The sequence below is a fragment of the Lygodium microphyllum genome, chromosome 23 (assembly GCF_053477565.2).
Source record: "Lygodium microphyllum isolate KBCC chromosome 23, Lygodium_microphyllum_v1.1.10, whole genome shotgun sequence".
Taxonomy (NCBI): domain Eukaryota; kingdom Viridiplantae; phylum Streptophyta; class Polypodiopsida; order Schizaeales; family Lygodiaceae; genus Lygodium; species Lygodium microphyllum.
The window spans coordinates 80,139,849-80,161,311 of NC_141157.1; the positions used below are offsets into that span (position 1 = coordinate 80,139,849).

At 40.4% G+C, this 21,463-nt stretch overlaps 1 protein-coding gene across 1 annotated transcript in view; it reads left to right on the forward strand.

Annotated features, from left to right (window-relative positions):
* The first annotated feature begins 5,491 nt into the window (after positions 1-5,491).
* Positions 5,492-21,463, forward strand: part of ARC6 (Chaperone DnaJ-domain superfamily protein) — an 80,131-nt gene continuing 64,159 nt past the window's right edge. Inside the window, exon 1 of the mRNA XM_087664290.1 lies at positions 5,492-6,038. Within this exon, the coding sequence (XP_087520416.1) occupies positions 5,676-6,038 (363 nt within the window). The 5' untranslated portion in view covers positions 5,492-5,675. The remainder of the gene's footprint in view (positions 6,039-21,463) is intronic.

Sequence of the window (21,463 nt, forward strand, 5' to 3'; positions counted from 1 at the left end):
AACTTGAGAAGAAGAAGCTTGAGAGAATACTGCAGCAAGCGTGTGGTACTAATAGACAAGATTTACGAGAGTAAGTATGCCCTAGAGTGAAACATGCATATATATAAAACTAGAGAAAAAAAACCTCTTAAAGAGGGAAGAAAGTGTGTTGGTAGTCCTAATGTATTTGCACACATACAAAAATATGGTAGCACTTTTTGTTAGGAAAAGTAGATGCACTTTGACTGAGCTTGTCTCTAAAGCCATGCATGAAGCTGCAAAAAATATGGCAAGGATGGCTAAGTATAACACCTACTTTAAGACTACTGATAAACTTCTTAGGAAGTAATCTTACATTGCTTAGGGTGATGTATATGTTAACTTGTTTTTTGTTAATATAGCTGTTTTTGCATTTAAATAAACAACAATAAGATGAAATAAACCTTGGATTAGATTACACATTGTCGTGCTGCTACGGGACATGGTGTGAAAAACCCTCGAGTGCATCATCATCCATCTTTTTTATTAATCTAGAGAGTCAATGTCATATTATCATTAGTGTTAGTGTCCATAGTATGGACAGTTCAAAATTGCAGGATTTTTTGACAATTTTAGCATATTTTTGATATTTTGGACATTATTTCTTGTAAATATCCTCAAAAGGTGGAGTAAACTTCTAGAATAGAGTGTCATGTATAAAGTAAGTTGCTTTTCAACCAAATTTGGGAGATCTCATGCAAAAAGAAGGGCTCTCGAATTCACATAGTGTGCAATCGTAGTTTGAAGGCAACAAATAGCACTCTAGACAAGAGGAGGGGAGAAAGAACGATCTAGGAGAGTTTTGACCAAGTGTCCTCAAATTTTACTCCCCTTTCGAAGCCAACAAGAAATCTAGGAGAGTTTTGACCAAGTGTCCTAAAATTTTACTTCCCTTTCGAAGCCAACAGAACCATCAGATTCACTGTCTGAGCAGCATAGTAGAAGCTAGTGTTTGGTGAGAGTTTTTGGGTATAACAAGGTGAAATATGACATGGTGAAGGGGAGACTCATTGTAAACATTTTTTCTGAAATAAGGATTGGTTTTGGATACTTTGACCCTCTAATCTCTTGCATGTATGTTGTTTCATCTCTCGTTGCTCTCTACTCTATGTAATCTCTATCATTATCTCTGCTCTCATACAATAATCTGCCCAATCTCTTACTACCATTAATCCTCACTTAAGAATCTCTATATCATTGTATACATATATTTATCCATTACTATTATTATTCACTCCCATAGCTAGAGACTCAATGTCTTCTTGGCATACACACAAATTATCTTTACAACGGTTGATGGGCCTTTAGGTCTATAAAGAAAATTATTTATTTGATGTTCAAGTTCTCTTGATAACCTCACTTTATTATGCATTGATATTTATGTGATGACTCTATTAAGGTTGAAGATACTCCCCAAGCTTTGATAGTTCAACCACTTGTAGGATCTCAAAAAAAGAAAAAAGAAAGGGATGCTTAGACGTCATGCACTTCTTGGATTCATTGGAGAAATGGCGCTCAACAAATGTTGTCATGCATCTATATCTTAATCTAACTATGTTAATAATAAATTGACACACGATTGAAGTTGAATTACACTTTGCATGACCGTTAAGCTCATGAGTGAGAAATTTATTTCTCCACAATTCCATATGCTAATGCTTCTACCAAGTCTGGTAGCGCTTAAGCTTTAATGCTTCCATATACATGCATATGCTTGAATTGGATAGATATGTTGGAAGTTTGTGCACTCGAGAAATGCATGCAGCTTGTTTCTATCTTTGGATCCTAAATGACAACAACCAAAGTAAATATGGCATATGTATACATAGATTTAAATTCTTCCAATATCAATCTCCATCATATAAGCCTTTGGGCTTCTTGACCCATTTGTTGTAGCTTAGTTGGTAGGCTCAACTTATAGTGACTCAGCTAGTAGGTTGAACTCATGGTGAGCAATCACAATTTTCTTTGTATAAGAGCTATGAACTATCCTTTGGGCTTGTTGACCCATTGGTTAAAGCTTAGTTGTTGGTAGGCTAAATAGATGGCGGCTTAGTTGCTAGGTTGAACTCATGGTGACCAATTACAATCTGCATCATAGAAGAGCTAAATGTTGGTAGGCTAAATATGCCAACACCTAGAAACATGAAAAAAATTGCAAACATTTCAAACAAATTTGTATTTATCTGACATATTATTACCATATTTTTTATTTAATTTTATGTAGATATGGTGTTCATAGTTGTTGCCTTGGGAATCCATGTCTTTGCAGTCCTGCAAAAGTGGAAAATCTTGGTTTACTAGATGGAGATTAAACTTAGAAAATACTAGGTAAAATTTGATAATTTTATAGGATTAGAAGAGATTAGAATTTGGTATACACATGTGGCCTAGGTGATAATTTAACCTTCACTCACATAGACACTATAGACATGGACAAATTTGAATGAATCTCTATAAAATCGTGGATGGTTTGGAATATAGTCAAATAGAATTTTAGTAGTAGAAGAATTGAATAGCATGTCGCGGGTGATCATGCACAAGGAAAATAGAGTTTGCAATCCTCTTGCCATATGGAATATGGGATAATACATCCCGAATGAAGAAGAGAGAGAGAATTGTAATTATAGGACATTCATATAAATTTAAAAGGGGAGGGAAAATAAGAAAGAAAGAAAATAATGAAAAATCATTTTGGAGAATTGGGGGGCGTGGGATTTCTTGGGAAGGTGGTGTTAGTTTTGGCCACGGAGATTAGGGGAAGAGAGAGAGATTAGGGCAAGACTAAGGAGATAGGAGAGACTGTGGGTTGATGCGACGAAGGATAGATAATTACCTGAATGCCATTACCTTTGAAAGATCATTGCCATCATTCCATTTTGATCATCATCATGCTCTCATTGGTCCTATCATTTTGAGCTTCTCCCTAATCATAGTTTTATCCTTCCACCATCACTATTCCCTTCTTCTCGTCTTTCTTCTATCAAAGCATTATCACTTGGTGGCATTCTACATTGAAGACATGGTGACCCATTCCATCACTAGGAATAGAAGGTGCTTTCATGCCATGAAGGTCACTTCACAAATGGAAGCTGTTCGCGAGATGAGGAGTAGAGCGAATGGAAGCACAATTTCTTCTTATCATGGAACCAATTCTTCGCTCTCGAAAGATCACTTCCATAGGATTTCATGTACCCTCAATTGATTTGCTTCATGAGTCATTTGAAGAGAAATAGAAGAACTTAACCTTTAATTAACCTTTAGAATCAAGCTTTTATTTAAAGATTACTAAAGCTCGGGTCATATATAGAGAGTTTGTGGATCAATTTGGCAAAGCAAGGGACCAAGAAGAGAATAGGGATCAAAGAGGAGTGTTTTTTGAGATGACTGGGTAGAGCAAATTTCCTAGTCAGACTATTGGACATGTGCTTCCAAAGACACGATTATGACCCGTGTATTACCAAGTAAGTGTCTCATTTTGTTTAACAAAAATAAATTGTGTAACATTAAAATTTCTCCATTTAACACAATGCTTTAAAATTCTGATTTCTCACTTTGAATGGTGTTGATATTTATTGATCACTGATTCAATTTTAAAAAAATAGAAAAATACTAAAAATGCTTGAAAACTACTCTAAAACTGCTTATGAAAATTATTATAAAACTTGTGAGTGAATATGTATAAAATTTGATATTTTTCTAATAAATTTTTACCATAAAAAGTTTGTTGATAATTTTTAGAGAAGGATTAGTATATTTTAAAATTCAAAAAGTGATTATTTTAAGTAAAAATAAGAGTTTTTATAGATAAAAAATTATGTTTCCACACAAAATAATTATGATATTTCATAGAGAAGTTAAGAATACCATTTTTTATTTTCAATTAATTGTCTAAAAATTTAGAAAAAATTAGATAAATATATTTTCTAAGAAAATATTCACATGAGAATATTGTGTTTACGATTTTATACAAAATAAGAACATATATGCTATGCTAAACTTGTGTCAAATAGGAATAAGAAAAATATATGAAAATTCTTTGATCAATATTAATATTGAAAAATTGGTTATGATCTATAAAAAAACAAATAATACGAGATAGATTATAATTAAAAAATAAATATGAAAATTCACAAACAAAACTCAAATTCACAGTTAGTTAACATGATGGCATGAGGGTAAGCCGCATCATCAAGTTAAAATTCTATATTCTATTTCATAAACATCATTTGGATGCTTGAGCTTAATCAAGAGAGGAGGGCTAATAGTAAATTTACTAACTAAGGGAAAATTCTGGGTTTCTAAAGAAAATGAAATTTGTGTATGAATACGCTAGAGTGGGAAAGGAGATTGTATTCATCTTGTTTGCTACTTAGTTTTAGAAAAAAGGAAAGAAGGACGTGTTCATTAGATTTGAAATGAATAACTTATTCAAACATTTAAAAGCACGACTATGAATTTCAAATTGACGGAGAGGAGCTACATATTGAAAATAGGATTAAGATTTGAGGGTTTTAAGGAATGTTAGATTGATTGTTTTTGAATGCATTCATTTTACTCACAAATAAAAAGAATTAACTTATAAAAGGTGGAGAAAAACATAATAAGGAATTTAAATGGAGTATAGCTATAGATAAAGCAGATATATGTTTAGAAACAAACTTATTCAAAGTTCAACAAACTATAACTCTTGGATAAACCACCACAAGAATGGCAGGAATAGATTATGAGGAGCCGCCCCTGAAAGATGGGGGGAAACCATAGTTATCATGGGATTAGAATTTTAGCGCCTAATCTAGAGACCTACCCGTGAGCAATTATTAAAAAGAGAAATAAAAGAGCTGAGTAGACTCACTTAGTTTTAGACATTGAGTGATAGTAATTGAACTACTATAGCAAAAGAGTGTCATAAATACCTAGAAGGCTAGATAGAGCTATCGAAATTAGTGACAAATATTACCTATCTAGTGCAACAACTCTTAAGAGTTGGCTTGGGGACCGGGCTAAAAGCAGTCAGAATACATGGTGACTCAATTGGTAGGTTGAACACACAGTGACCAACTACAATCTCCATCATATAAGAGTTTTCCTTTGGGGGTTCCTAACCAAATAAGTGTTTTAGTTGTTAATAGGTTGAGCCCATGGTGATTAGAAAGACTTGGAGCTCATTTTCTAGACTTTAGGATCATGTACAATAGTTCATAGTACAAGATGGTGGACAATGCTAAATTCCATTGATAATGTGCAAATTTTTGATGTTGGATGATGGCTGACTCCATTGATAATTTGCAAAAGCCTAGTGAATCATGCTTGTTATAAAATACTAGTCTTTTTTTCATGCCAATGTGAATGATGTTGAAGTCCATTGATAATCTACAAAATCCAATCATGGAGACGATGCTGAATTGCATTAATAGACTATAAATATCTGAGTGGATGACGCTAAATTCCATTGATAATTTCCAACAGCCCAATTCTTTGTGGGAGTGAATCATGCTTATTTGTTATGAAACACTAGTCATTTTCTCATTCAATGTGGATGATGCCAAAATTCCATTGATAACCTGCAAAAGCCAATCCTTTGTCATGCAGCAAGCAGCTCGGTTGTGGCATGCCAACCCAAGTGCATCCCGGCAGAGACGTGTATATATCTACGAATGCGGACGTTATTGAGAACTCCAATTACAGAAGGCATGACGGTGGGGCTCGACAGGTCTCAGTGTCTCAGTAGAGGACATAGCTTCTCCTTTTACAGGCACCCACCATCGATAACAAAAGCTGCGAGGGTATCCTTCTGCAAAGGCACCCAGTGGGCGGACAGGCTCTCCCGGGATCTCTACGCAGCCGGGCCCCCTATCGACAGCGGCAATGGCGAAGAGGCCGAAGCGGGGGTCCTGGTCAGACAGAAGGTCGAAGACAAAGCCGGTGGCTCCCGAGGGAGCAAGATCAGTGGTGCCTTGGCTTTCTCTTTTCCTGCTATCACTGAGAGAGCGGTTGCCCTCCCTCTTGACTACTATCAGGTCAGCTCCCTCATCAGTCTTTTGCTTTAGCAGTTAATTCCTCATTCGGTGCTCTGATTGTTGCTTTTAGCAGTTTTATGCCTCTCTGTGAACTACCCTCCTACAGTGTACACAGTGATTGCTACTTCTCTGAATTGCATGAACTACCCTCTGCAGTGTACAATACTGATTGTTAGTTCTCTGAATTCTATGTACTACCCTCCTTCAGTGTACATAGTCATTGCTGCGTCTCTGATTTGTCCTTCAGTCTATATATCTCGTATGACAATTTTTCTCAGATAATTATTGCTGTGAGAACTATCCCTTTCATGCATTGATAAGTCACTACTCTCCTTTAGTGTACATAGTCATTGGTGCTTCTCTGATTTGTATGAACTACCCTCCTTCAGTCTATATATCTCGTATGACTTTTTTTTTTTGGATAATTCTTCCTTTGAGAACTATCCCTTTATATCTCGCATGACAATTCTTTTTTGGATTATTGATTTATCAATGTCTGAAAGGGATAATCCTGGAATCAATGACAATAGTATCAATGTAGATATCTCACATGACAATTTTGTTCCATATAATTCTTGCTTTGAGGACTACGGACTATCCCTTTCTCCCTTTCATACATTGATAAATCAGTGACAGTAGTTTCAGTCTATATATCTTGTATGACAAATTTTTTTCGATAGTTTGCACTTTGAGATTGATACATAATGACAATGGTTTCATGAAAAAGAAAGTTAATGTTGTATGGTTGCTTGGACCTACAGCAGTCACAAGGTACATTATGGGTGGTTTAACTCATGTACATTGTGTGAATTCAAGTGGAGACCCCAGATTTGGTTCTCACTCTTATGCAGCTATTCATGAGGTGATGGCATTACCCAAAGCAAAGTTGATTTATTCTTGCACTTTTGGTCCTTCCATTCAGTTGATAACCACTCAAGAAGCTTTATGTAACATCATGTAAGCAAATAAGGATTTTGAAACCTGAAAGAGAGAGTTTGAAAACTGTTGGCCACAGATTTCAGATATGAGACATCACAACATGTGCAGTTATTTGGGCTGTTTTCCGTTGATGCCACTAGGTGTTTACCAAACACTTTGGTGTTAGCAGATGTGCCATAACTGAATCCATTGCTGGTTAATTGTTATTATCTATGGTTTTTTATTTGACTATGTAGGATTTCACCATAAACCATGGTGTTAGTAATCGTGTCATTGTTACTATCTATGGTTTTTTTGTTTGACAATGTAGGTTTTCACCATAAACCATGGTGTTAACAGTTGTGTCACAAGCAAATCCATTGTTGAGGTGTCATCGTTGTCTAAGTTTTTTCATTAGACGTTCTAGGTTTTCGCTAGACACGATCGTGCTAGTAGATGTATCATAAGTGAATCCATTTTGTTGGTGTGTTGTCATTATCTAGGTTTTCTAACTAAACTCTAACCCTAACTTGGTAGATGCTACAAATGACAAATTTTATTTGGGGTTCTTAGCCAATGGTGTAATATTGATGCTCGATTATATTGCAATCTAATCTACTATGGTGGATAATGAATGCTCTGTTGTTGGCTCAAATACTTGACAGATGGATAGTACCTCCAAGTTGACCATAGCACAGGAGCTTGCCTCAATAAGAAAAATAGTATCATGCATCTCGGCCTCATACAGTAAGTGGCGGCCCTGGCTAACTGCCTGCCAACAATAGATGAACCCCCAAGATATAAATCTTAGGCTAAGTGCCACTCGATGGAGAATACGACATGCTCCTCTCTAGACCAACTATGTTGACTCATAAGGCTAGAGGCAATGCTTTGGTTTTCCAAGAGCTTCAGTGGGCAGCACTTGGAGACTCCATCCTACTATATCTGAACTAGTGAATTCCCAATAGCCAAACCTCCATGTGCTAGTAGCCATAAGGAGTATGCCACCCTTCGCAGCCTTTAGTTATCCCACAAGTGTTGCCAAAAGGTCCATCGGAAGGTCTTTGTAATGCTTGTTCCGCCTAGTGCGTGTTGTGTGAGGGTGCCTAATACATGTCCTCTTGCATCAAAACATGCGTGGCAATTTGTGTTGTGTAGGCCAAGAAGCCGTCGGGCTTCTTGACAACCATTGTGGCTGGTCAAAGCCACTCTCTAGGGTCTCACTCCACCTCATCAAGAGAGTAACTCTCCCAAACAAGAGATGCTATTCTCGGAACTAACTCCATGGTACTCAGGGGTCCAACAACCAAGTCTTCCCCTGGAGTTCGATGACATGAATCCTCCTCTAGGGAATAGCTAGTAGCTCCTCTTGCCGGCCTCTGTTAAGGGCTAGGCTTTTGCCAGTTTGGATTATGAATAGCACCTCATGGGGGCACCACCCACTCTACCCGCCACTTGTAAGGGGATGCCTATTTCCAAGAACTTGGCTGCCCACACCTCACTACGGAGCACTGGCTCCCAAATGGGGGTCCAACCAGTTGTGTGGGATTGCTGCCTCAATCTCCCTCCTTCTGATCTAAACTTCACACTCTTAGCTAGATGTTTGTTGTAAGAATGCGTGTTTAGTTAGCTTATAAACCTCCCTTAATACACTAACAATATGGGTAGGGCCAGGCTCCTAGCTAGCCCATTCGATGTGAGAGTCCTTACCGATATAGATACTTTCACAATCTTGGACCTAGGGGTTTTATACCACTAGCTTACAATCTATGTCCTCCTCACAAATTGGAGGCCTTTGAATTAGGGCCTTGTGCATGCCTTGCCTTTCCCGTAGTAGCTTGCACAAGGTGGAGGGTTCTGGTGGGGTGATTTGTGCTAATGTGAATATCCATCTCAAGGATGGTCTCCACTCCCTGCCGAGTTGTGGTCTACACTCTCTTGAAGGCCCTCCCGCATAAGGACCTTCCATGTCTACACACTTGGTGTGAGCCAACGAATTACTAGCTTGCCTAGGAGGGCTAGGCTCTGGTACTCTTGGTCGATGATCCATAGCCTCCCCTCGAAGCGGTGCTAGATGATACTCGCCCACGCCACCTTGGCTTGGGAGTCCCTAGACCCATTTGTACTAGCCCAAAGAAAGTTTCCCACTAAGTGGCAAAGTTGAGCCACACACAAAGAGGAGAAACACTAGCAAGGAGCAATGTACGAGGTTGTCGCTAAGAGGACCTGGTCAACCACTAGGGCCTTGCTTGCTAGGGAGAAGCAAATTGCGCTCTTGTAGATTAGCTTCCTTCTGATGGAATTAAGTACTTGGAGAAATTGCTGGGCTGGAATAATGTTGAGTCTCACCTGGAAGTCAAGATAACAGATGGTGTGCTCACCCAAGTGGATGCACCACTCGGTGCTAGACTCTGGATCTGTGAGAAAATCAATTGACTTCTGCCAATTGATTTTGGCACTGATGAATGTGTAGAATACCCCCAATGCAAGTCTCACTTGCTTGAGCATCACCTCGTTGTCCTCCACATAGGGGGCCGTGCCATTTGCATACTTAGAGCCCACAAGCTCTGTTTTCTCTCATTGGGAGTCTAGGCCTTGTAGGCTGCTCACTCTTGACCGAAGAAAGTAGGACATTGCCTCCACAAAGAGTAGGAAGGGATAGGAAGCTAGAGGGCAGCCTTGCCAGACTAACCTCTCCAAATAAAACTCCTCCCCCCCTTCTACCTCCTATGAGTACCCTATTGGTGGCCTAACTTGTATAGTGTAGATACTCTTGTAATCCACTCTTGCGGGAAGTTGAATCGTGGCATAGCACCTTCCAAGACTCTCAACCAACCCTATCATAGGCCGCCTCAAAATCTAGCAAAGCAGAGCCATCCTTTGGCAGCTATGGTGCGGCCAATTAATGGCCTCAAAGGAGGTGAAGACATTATCTAGGATGCTCCTATCCTAGACGAAACCTGTCTGTGTGTCATGGATGATGTCTGGAGAATGGGATGAAGCTTGCTGCCAATCATCTTGGCTAGGGCCTTATAGGCCATTGACAACAAGGTGATCAACTGCCATTGGGACAACTCCAATCGATCTCCCCCTTTGGGGATGGGCTGACTAGTCCTACTAACAAGTTGCTTGATATCTGACCCGAGCTAAAGATCACCTAAAAAGCTTGGAGTAGGGGATTCTTCACCATCTTCCAATATGCGGGGAAAAAGGCTTTAGATAGCCCATCATCTTCTGGGGCATTTTTACCCATCCTGTGCGTGGAATGCTTGAGCTAGTTCCTTCTTCATGAATGACCCAAGGAGTGCCCGCCGTCCCATCACCTTGGTCACAAGGAGCAAGATGCACTCCCAAACTTGTTGTCTACATTGGACCACCTTATCAGATACCTCCCCCTATTGGAAAAGTTTCCTGTAGAAGACTGTAGCAAGCTCCATCACCTCCTTTGGGCAAGAGCGGACCCTCCCATACGGGTCACGAGACTCCGAATCTGGTCCCTTGAGGTACGTGGAATGCCTCAGGTAGTTCCTTCTTCGTGAATGGCCCAAGGAGTGCTCGTCCGATCACCTTGATCACAAGAAGTGGGATGCACTCCCAAACTTACTGTTTACATTGGAGCATCTTGTCAGATATTGCCTTCTACTGGAAAAGTTGCCCGTAGAAGACTGCAGCAAGCTCCATCACCTCCTTTGGGCAAGAGTGGACCCTCCCATGCTGGTCATGGAGACTTTGGATTTGGTCCCTTGAGATACGTGGTTGATGTGCCTAGAAGAGCTCTATACACATCATGCCCTCCTTTCGCACCCCAAATGCTACTGAGGTGCGGAAGGAGAATTCTAAACACCTATCCTGTAGACCCGCAAGAGCAGCCCATGCTCGAAGCTCTTGCATATGCAAAGTAGGAACTCTAGGTGCCTCCTAGGAGCAATCTTTGAATGGCTGCCAGGTCTCCCCAAAGTGGCCTTTCCTCCTCCTAGCATTGTTGCCGAGCCTAGAAGGCCACCTCGTGCCAAATTTTATCGACTCCCCTAAAACCTCTTCCACCTTCTCAATAATCAGGTTACCCCCCAATCCAATTCGTGGTTAGAGCTGCTTGATTTGTCTTCTCATCTCCCCCTGACCATAGGTCAAATCTGGAATGTGGCAAAAGCGAGTGCCTAGTGTAGAAGTAGGCGCATCTAGTATGAGTAATATGGGACAATGATTAGAGAGGGTGTTCCCAGTCAGCTGCTCTACTTGCTCTCCTCTAGAGCATCCCCACTTCCCAACATAAAACCTATCTAACTGCTCCAAGAGGGTACCACCCAATCGCTTGTAACCCAAGGAGAAATCCAATGAACCATCTTGCCTATGGACGGCCGAGTCCCTCCAAGCATTTGGCGCACCCATTGGGAGAAGAAAAACCTCCCATGCCTTTTGCTTCTCCACCATGCCTTGGAAATCTCTGCCACGGGCTTGCTGGTCCTCTAAGGTCTCTAGATTGTTGAAGTCACCTCCAACAATCCAATAGTCAACCACAAGGAGACTTGTTGCAACCACCACCCAGAAGTTGGTGTGTGTGTGTCATGTGAATCTCTGTAGGAGCATAGATGTTGAGAATCCCAAGACAAAAGCATCCCCCAAGTCAAGTCTTACCTAGAGGACCCTTTGTGCCACAATCATTCCATGATCTCTCACACAGGCTAACAAGCTTGGACCAATAGAAGTGCCAACTTCTCCACTCTTAATGCTGGAGTGCTCCTAGTATGTGTGTGATTTGCCTGGGAGTATGTTCCCCAACTTACTGGCTTGGGTGGGGGGAAGCTTATGCTCTTGGAGAATTAAGATGTTGATCCGTTTGGCAAGGGCTGGCTGCAGCTCTTGCGTGACTATTAAAAATCTAGGGACCATGCACCCCATTGTAGTGGAGGTTGTTCACATTCTAGATTGCAAGGTGCAAACTCATGGATAGGGCTAGTAGTTGCTGAATAGGCACTTGTTTGGCATGGAAGAAGCTGAGGAAGAGGAGTAATTGTGGGGCTTGCACATGCTTTGCTATAGGTGAAACCAGCCTTCCTTCCCGGAGAGGGTGGTAAAACTTGATCAAGCACTTAATTACAACAATTAATAAATTCAATAAACTGAAATGCACACTTAACTACAACATTCTTGGACATTGGACACCTTGTTGGCCCCAAAATTAGTGCCCCTTGCAATATTTCTTTAACCTAAATCGCAATTGGATGGAGTACAAATTGAGATTTAAATTGAGATTTCTTAATCTCCTCCATTGATCCAAATGCCCCTTGCTACCATAAATAATCAGCAAGCCTTTCGGGCAATTTGCCCCTTCATCTTCACCTAAGACTTGTACAAATTGGACCCTTGACTAGCCAAATGCTGCCCCAAATCAGATGGGATGGGTTGGCATCTGAAATCACTGGCAATTCCTTGAATTCTAGCTGCTGATTTCAGTGTACTAGGCCCCCAATTGCTGGCATGGGTCCCAAGGTGGCTGCCAAACCCTAATTTTGCTGTAAACTAGGGTTGACAACAGAAATTCCATTGCTGTCCACCAAATCTGGCTGAGAACTCCTTCAAATGGCTGAGATTTGCTGAGATAATCAGACAAAGGGCTGGAAAAGGTGAGAGAATGCTGAGGAGAGAGAAAATCCTGAATTTCCAGTTGGGAAAACCTAAGAAATTGATTGTTGCCTTGTCTTGATCAGCCATAAATGCTGTTGCCTGCTATCTGGAGCCTCTAGAATGCGACTGCCAGCCCTAGGAGAACACTAACCTGCTGTGGCCTGCTTCCTGATGGCTCTTGGTTGTTGTCGGTTGCTGCAACTGGCTTCCCCTTGCTGCAAAATCTGATCAACCGCCTCCTCTCTCTCTCTCTCTCTCTCTCTCTCTCTCTCACTCTCAGCCTACATGCATTGAATGAGCCTCTACAGCGCCCAAACAGCCTTCTCCCCCATGGCATGGGAATTTTTGCCAAGTGGCAGCCTTCTAATCCCATTTTCGAGCAATTTCATTTAAGTGCTGTAATAACAGGGCAGCAAGCTTTTACATAGGCAAGTTTTATGCCTATTGCTCCTAGATGTTATTCGGATGCTTCATTCGGTCTATTGATGTATGCCATTGATGGTCTATACCTAGATATGCTATTGAAAGCTTTTGATCTCGATTTTGACCTTGGTGACATTCATCTTGGCTGTGGTTACATGCCTTTGTTACTTCAATGACTTATGCAGTTACGAGCTTGAAGACTCTATTGGGTTTTATGCTCCCGGCTTATGCTTCATGTATCTCGGATGCTTAGATGGCCATGTACTTGATGTTTTGAGCTTGAATTGCTCATTTGGTATTCGGTTTTTGTACCAGTGGGAATTACTAACGCTACTTGGATACTTTGGAGCAGAGCTTTGGGTTTATGCAGTTGAGCCTACTTCAGTGAGATAGTGGGACTCGGTTGAGTTATGCCTATGCTCTTTGGATGTAGTTGTTGCCTAGTGGGTTGATTTGATTCATGTTTTGAGCCAGTAGCTATCTTTGTGAAGTTGTTGTTAGTGATGTATTCATTTTTCTTGGTTATGTATTGAGCTTCTTTACACTTGCTTAATCAGTTGTGTATTTGGTAGTTCTCTTCCGCTATCTTTGAGACCTACTATATACATGACAATTATGCATATTAGATCTCTCTCTCTCTAACACATTGAGTTTGACAGTTCTTGGTATTGGTTGCATGCTCAGTGACTGGTAGTGGTTTATACATACCCCCCTTCTTGTAGGATATACCTGGTAGTTGCAGATTGGATTTTATCGGTTGATTGCTCACACTTGGCTTTGGGTTTTATTGCTATCATTATTTTCAGCTTAATGTAATTGCAGGTTTATGAATCATTTATGAGGGCAGATGCCTTGACTTGACGATCATTCTTTGGCAATTAGTGGACAGCCCTACTCTTTGTAGTTTTTCGTTTGTTAGACACTATCTTGGTTGTGCTTTTGGACAGTTTTGTTGTCATTTATAGCAGTCTGTTTTATCTTGGACTGTGCTTTCATTTTTTGCATTATGGCTGGTGGGTTGAATGATAGTGCTATCTTCAACATTTGACAAGTTGGATGGCACCAACTACAGCTATTGGAAGGCACAAATTTGGTAGGTTCTAGTGCAGAAATTGTAGATTAAGCCATTCAGACATGAGTATATCAAGCTCGAACGTATTGATGGAAAGGATTGGGCTGAACTGGATGAGCTATATAAATCTATAATCATTTTGTTACTCTCTAAGTAGGTTAGACTATACTGTTATTTTTGACGTTAGACTATACTGTTATTTTTGACGGGCAAACCGCATGGCAATTATGAGATAAGATTTATAATGTCTATGATAAGCGGACCTTGCATGTCAGATGTATTGGCTGAAGCAACTCATGGACCTTCGTGTGAATGAGCGGATTTTCGTGCCTGCCATTTAAATGAGTTTCATTCTATTTTCAGCCACTTATCTTCGCAAGGGATTGAATTTAAGGACAATCTTTCTCTCTTGTTTTTGTTGGTTACATTGCCTAAGTTATGGGACACATTTCGTATTGCTATATGTGCAAATATGCTTGTTGATGGGCTGAAATTGCACGATGTAGAGGGTGCGCGTTTGAATGAAGAGGTTAACCGTAAGAATGTAGATGCTTCCCGCACGACTTATGCTTTGATAGTCAAAGGCAATAATGGTAGAAGTGGTAATGACCGCCGTGGGAGAGACTCTCAAAAGTCTCATTCTTAGTCACGTGGACAATCTCGTAGTAAGTCTCATGGCTGTAAGTGCACATTGACTTGTCACTATTGTGGGAAGCAGGGTTGTATGCAGCCACAATGCCATAGAATGTGTGATGACGAGTGTAAGGAAATAGGAAAGGGTAAAGTACAAGAAAAGAATGATGATTGCAACATTATCTCTAGCAAGTCCAGCGTGAAGATTGAAGAGATTGTTGTTATGTAGATTGATTCTGATGATGACTACATACTTGCAATTTCTTCTCTTGATATTTTGCAGTTGACTAATGCCTCATCTACCTATGCTTAGTGTTTTCTGATTGATTTAGGGGCTTCATTTCATGTCACCCTTCATCAGGAGTGGTTCCACTTCTACCGCAACATGACAGGATATGTTAGATTGGGTAATGACTTGGCATTGGATATTGTTGGTATTGGAGATATCCTGTTGTAGTTTCCTTTAGATAGTATGTTTACTTTGTATGATGTACACTATGTTTTAGCTTTGACTAAAAGCCTACTTTTGATTGGACAGTTGGATGATAGACGTTATGTTGTATCTTTTGGTGATTCCTCATGGAAGCTTACCCTTGGGAATCTTGTTCTGACATCAAGTGCCAAGTCTAGAAAATCTCTGTTCCTTACTTAAATCGGGATCTATCGACCATGTTTTAGCAGTGGTAGTATCATATGTATCGTTATGGCATTGTCATCTTGGACGCATGTCATTGAAGGGAATGAAAATGCTTACTTGTATGTAGTATCTTTCGTCCCTTGACTATAAGTGTTTTGATTCTTGTGATCATTATCTTTATTATAGGTAGATACGTAGTTTGCATAAGAAGTTTAGCATTATGCGCATGGGTGAGCCTCTGGCTTTTGTTGATTCTGATGTTTGTGGAACCAAGCCCTGCAAGTTGTAAGATGGTGCGAAATATTTCATTAACTTCATTGATGATTACCCGCATAAGGTCTGGCCATACCCCATAAAGCAGAAATCGAAAGTCTGGGCCATATTTCAACGTTGGCTTTCTCTTGTTGAGAATTAGTTTGGGTATAGGTTGAAATGCCTATGATCTGACAATGGGTGGAGAGTATGTATCTAAAGCCTTTGAGCAGTTTTGTGATGGGAGGGTGTTAAGCGTCAACTGACCACCTTGTACATCCCACCCCAGAATGACATGGTTGAGCACATGAATAGGACAATTCAGGAGTGAGTTCATAGTATGCTTAGCCAGGTAGACTTACCGCAATACTTTTGGACTGAGTTAGTTACTATTGTTGTACATTTGATTAATTGATCCCCGTGCACTGCTTTTGACTATTAGATTATAGAGGAGGTATGGTCTGGAAAACCTTCATCATATGCTCATTTGCACGTCTTTGGTTGTGAGACTTTTTGCCATGTTCTCAATGACAAGCGCAATAAGTTAGATCCTAAGTTCATGAAATGCATCTTTCTTGGTTATAGGGATGCATGTGAGATGGACTATCATCTATGAGATTTGTAGGCTTGAAGGATCATCTGTAGCCATAATGTTGTTTTTCATGAGAATAAAATGTATAAGTAGCTTGAGCTGATTGTTGAGGTATGCAGGGTGATATTTTGGGAGTAGCCTCTTGTTATTGTATAGCTAACTAGACAGCCTACAACAGCAGGAGCTTAGGTGGCCCAAGACCATGAGGTTAGATAGGAGGTACAACCCTTATAGCTTATTTTGGGGCAGTTTACTAGAGATAGATGTTAGCTAGATGGGTTTGAGTTCTCTATGGATTATGTTATGGTGATAGATGCTGGTGAGCCTCTTACTTACGATGAGGCCATGTGCAGAGGTGATGGTCATTCTTGGGAGAGGGTCATGTAGTTAGAGTATGATTCATTGTAAAAAAATCATATGTGGAATTTGGTTCCTTTGCTTAGTGGAAAGTGTGCTTTGCCATGCTAATGGGTGTACAAGTTGAAAAGTATCCGTGGATGTTCCAAGCCCGCCTATAAGGCCAGATTGGTTGCTAAGGGTTTTAAGCAAGAGCACTATTTTGATTTCGATGAAGTCTTCTCTCCTGTAGTTAAGATGACTACCCTATACTTGGTATTGGCTTTAGTTGTACAACTAGATTTGGACCTCTATTAGATGGATGTTAAGATGGCTTTCTTATATGGGAACTTACATGATGAGATTTATATGCAATAGCGTAAGGACTTTGAGAAAAAAGGTAGGGAACACCTAGTGTGTAAGTTAAGAAAGAGCCTTTATGGCCTTAAGCAGGTACCTAGGGAATGGTACCACAAGTTTGATGATTTCATGTACTCATAGGAATATACCCGTAACGATATGGATTCGTGTTTATACATGAAGAAGGCTCGTGATGGCAACATTATGATTTTGATACTTTATGTGAATGATATATTGATTGCTAGGAGCGCTTATGATGAGTTGGATGCCTTGAAAGGGCATCTCAAGAACAACTTTGAGATGGACATGGGATAGGCCTCGCATATTCTTGGGATGCACATCACACATTGTCGGAGTGTTTGGGATCGAAAGTCTACCGTGGGGGTAAGAGATAGCAGGGTGAAGGGAGTTTTAGGGAGAGGAGTAGACGGAAGAGAAGGGGTTCAAAGAAATAGAAGATGTAGAAGAATACTCACAGGGGTTAAGCTAGTTAATTTATTTTTGCATTATGAGAAGATAAATCTCTTGTAGAAAAAAACATGCATAAAACAATACCTTCCTCTATGATACTCAGACCGCCAATCTGATGCTTCCATTGGCTCTGAAAGGGGGGTAAAATACTAGCACGCTTGGCCAGAATTTTGCCAGATTACTCCTCCTTCATCTCCCAGTTCAAAGTGCTAAAAACTACCTAAAAACTGCGATCGTGCGTTGCGCGATTTCGCCAATCTTCTTTTTACATAAAATCTTTTCAAAATGGTTGAAAGCTACATGCTTTCTTTTACATGTCATCCTATTCTAAAAGTTATCTATAGTTTTTGGATTTTTACTAGAGATAATATCTAAAATATCAAAAATTTGGCTAACTTGTCCAAAAATCTAGTATTTTTGAACCATCCACACTATAAACAATGACATTAATGACAAATGCCATTTTCTCTCTAGATCAATAAGAAAGCCGCACTCTAGAGTTTTTCATACTATGACCGCGTAGTGGCACGACAACGTGATCACTTTAAGGGGCTCCTTTACTTGTTGTAGGAGTATGTCTAGAAGGTCCTTGAGCGGTTTCATATGCAAGATGTTAAGCCTATTGGTTGTCCTTTACCTTCTCATGTGAAGGTTAGTTAGGCCAATTGTTTGCAGTTTGATAAGTAGAAGGATGAGATGGCCAAGATCTCTTATGGATCTATAGTAAGTAGTTTGATATATGCCATGATAGCCACTCGTCTTGACATAGCATTTGTAGTGGGAGTTGTGACATGCTATATGGTTACACTTGGTAGGCGGCATTGGGATGCTGTGAAGGGTATCATATGTTATGGTGGCTAGCATATAAGAGTTGTGGGGTACACTGATTGTGATTATGTAGGACATGGAGATGGTAGGAAGTTCACTTGTGGCTATGTCTTCATCTTCGCTGGAGGTGCTATTTCTTGGATGTCGAGGGTACAAAAATGCACGGCTCTATCCACTATGGAGGTAGAGTATATTGCCGCTACTGAGGCTTGCAAGGAGGCTCTTTGGTTAGGCCATCTAGTTGCAGACCTTGATATTTCTGATGTGGTCTCTATCTTGCATTCGAATTCTATGAATGCTATTTAGTTGGTTAAGAATCTAGTCTTCCATGTGAAGACAAAGCACATTGAGGTGTGTTACCACTTGATTCGAGAGGTTGTTAAGGACAAGTCCATTGAGCTTGTCAAGATCTCAATCGATCAAATAATTGCAGATCTACTCACTAAAAGTCTCTTAGTGGAGTGTTTTACCTTCCTTAGGAAGCTGATGGGCATTGGATGAGATGACATACTTTCTTATTCTATTATACTTTATGTACATTTTTACTTTGTCACTTTTTTCTTGTTCTCTTCTCACTAGGGACGCATTTGTCTTTAAGTGGAAGGTTGTTGGGGGTAATGACACTTTTGCCTAACCATTCGTGTATTCATTACATTGATAGCACCCGCATACGTGTATACTGCAAGTGACGGGCGAGCATCACTGTCACTTCATTCTTTATTCTTTCAGTGACATTTGAATAAGGGAAGGCCGGTTACACATTGTGACTGTTGGAGTTCCCACATCCTGTGTCTCTTGCTCTTGATCCCTTGCTTCTTCCACCATAGCTCTTGCTTCCGCTCGTGTGCTTCCACTCAAGGCTTCTCCCTTCATGCATCTCATTGTGCAGAGCACCCCTGAGTAGATCTTGAGTTGTTTCCATTGACAACTCTCTTCGACCACCATATCTCAATCACATGGAACAAATGGAACGGGGCCTTGGAACGTTGAATGCTATTCCCTAATGGGATGGGATAGGAAATGAGTTTTCCAAGCCTAGAATGTTCCTTGCCTACGATATCACTGTAACAGACGCCAAGCAATGTAATTGATGCTCAAGCAAGAACAACCCTTGGTTTGTATGCAAGCTGGTACAACCTCTAGTTCCATGAAGTTTTTAGAAGATTCTAGAACATTCTAGAAGATTCAAGAAAGTACTAGATGATTCTAAGAAGGTTTTAGATAATTCTTTGGAAAGTTCTAGAAGAGACTTGCATCAATGCAATTGCATGTTATCACTTATATCAGTGATGCTTATGCCATCAATGATATCATCTAGAAGCTTCTCCTTAACCTCCTCAATTTTAGTATAAATAGGGCTCTTGGGCTACAAGCCCTTCAATCTTGTCAACACCAATTGTGAGGCTCTTGCAAGGTAAGTCCTCTTCTAGTTTTTGTCTTATATGGAGTCTTGTCGTGTAATCAAGCCATGCTCTTGTGAGCATTTGCTATAATCAAGTTCTCTTGTAATCGAGTTATCTTGCAATTAAGTTCTAGTTCAATTTCTCTTTCAAGTTCTTCTCTTGTAACTTGTGAGAGCAATCTCCTTGCTTTCGAAGAGCACTTGCTGTGATCATAATAGTTTGGCAAGACTCTTCTACCACCGTCTTGCCTAGTCATGATGGAGTCCATGATGAAAGGTATTGTTGCTTCTTTACAAAGCATCTAGCAACAAATCCAAGAGCTTTAAGAAAGTAATGCAAAGCCACACATAGAGCAACGAGAAGCTTTGGGCTTAGTTGTGCAAGACCTACAATGATAACTTAAAGAAATTCAAGAGACAAGTCTACATCAAGCCAGAGATCCATCAGCTAATACTAGCAACCTTCATGATCAACATAGGAAAGAAACAAAGGTTAGTCTTCCAGAGAAATTTGATGGCTCAAGGTCAAAATGCAGATGTTTCCTCCAACAGGTATGATTGTTTATAAGTATGTAACTAGATCATTACCCAAATGATGCTTCTCAAGTTGGTCTCATAGGAACTCTCCTCTCAGGCACAACTCTCTCTTGGTTTGCCCGCTTGGTTGAGAAGGAATACCCGTTGCTATATAAATTTGAGGCCTTCATACAAGAGTTATTTGCCACATTTGGAGAAGTAGCAAAGTAAGAGTAGATTGTTTATAAGTATGTAACTAGATCATTACCCAAATGATGCTTCTCAAGTTGGTCTTATAGGAACTCTCCTCTCAGGCACAACTCTCTCTTGGTTTGCCCGCTTGGTTGAGAAGGAATCCCCGTTGCTATATAAATTTGAGGCCTTCATACAAGAGTTATTTGCCACATTTGGAGAAGTAGACAAAGTAAGAGTAGCTGAGACAAAGATTGCCGCCCTAATTTATTGCATTCTATTTCGTCTTGATTGCTTTAAGGCAGACAAATACCCTTAAGTGGGAGGAGTTGGTTGTGACGGCCATGGACTAGGAGGAACAACTCAAAGGTCAGAACGCTCACAAGTCGGAGGCATTGAAAGAATAGTGTTTCCAACATCTTTGGCAAGATAGGTCATTGGATAAAGGGTTGCCTTGACAAAGACAAGAAGGACACCAAGAAGGAGAAACCATGGAAAGATCAGGAGTTGTGGCTGCTCCTTCATCAGCCACCTTCCTCCATTTGAGGTGATTGATGATGCCCCTCCAACAGCGTCTGATGCAGCAATGTTGGCTCCTCAGCCTCGTGAGTCGCTTATGGATAGTGGCACTTTCCACCACATGACTCCTTAAGATGGTATTGCCTGTATGTGTTCAATGCATGGGCAAATTCTAATCGATGATCAGCTTCAAAGGGTAGCTCGTGGTCAGCTTGTACACGGATTGATAGAGATTGGGGGAGCCACCTACCATGTGTCCCTTGTATTCCTTGCAAGCAACATAGAGATACTATGCCCGTGAAGGGCTAAGGTGCCCTTGAAGCTTGTTTCGATAGACTTATGTGGAATGATGCAGATGAAGTCTCTTAAGGAGTCGATAGACTTATGAGGAACGATGTAGATGGAGTCCCATAAGGGGAGTTTATACTTTATGCTAATTGTTGATGATTTTAGCAAGATGACTTAGGCGTACTTCTTGGAGCTAAAGTCAAAAGCATTCTCACACTTTAAGATTAGTTGATCTTCGAGGAGAGCATGTTTGGTAGGAAACTCGAGACCTTGTGTTCCGATAAGGGAGGAGAGTTTGTCTCCAACGAGCTAGCTAGGTTTTGTGTAGATCATGGACTCACCAGGAGTTTATCAATACGAA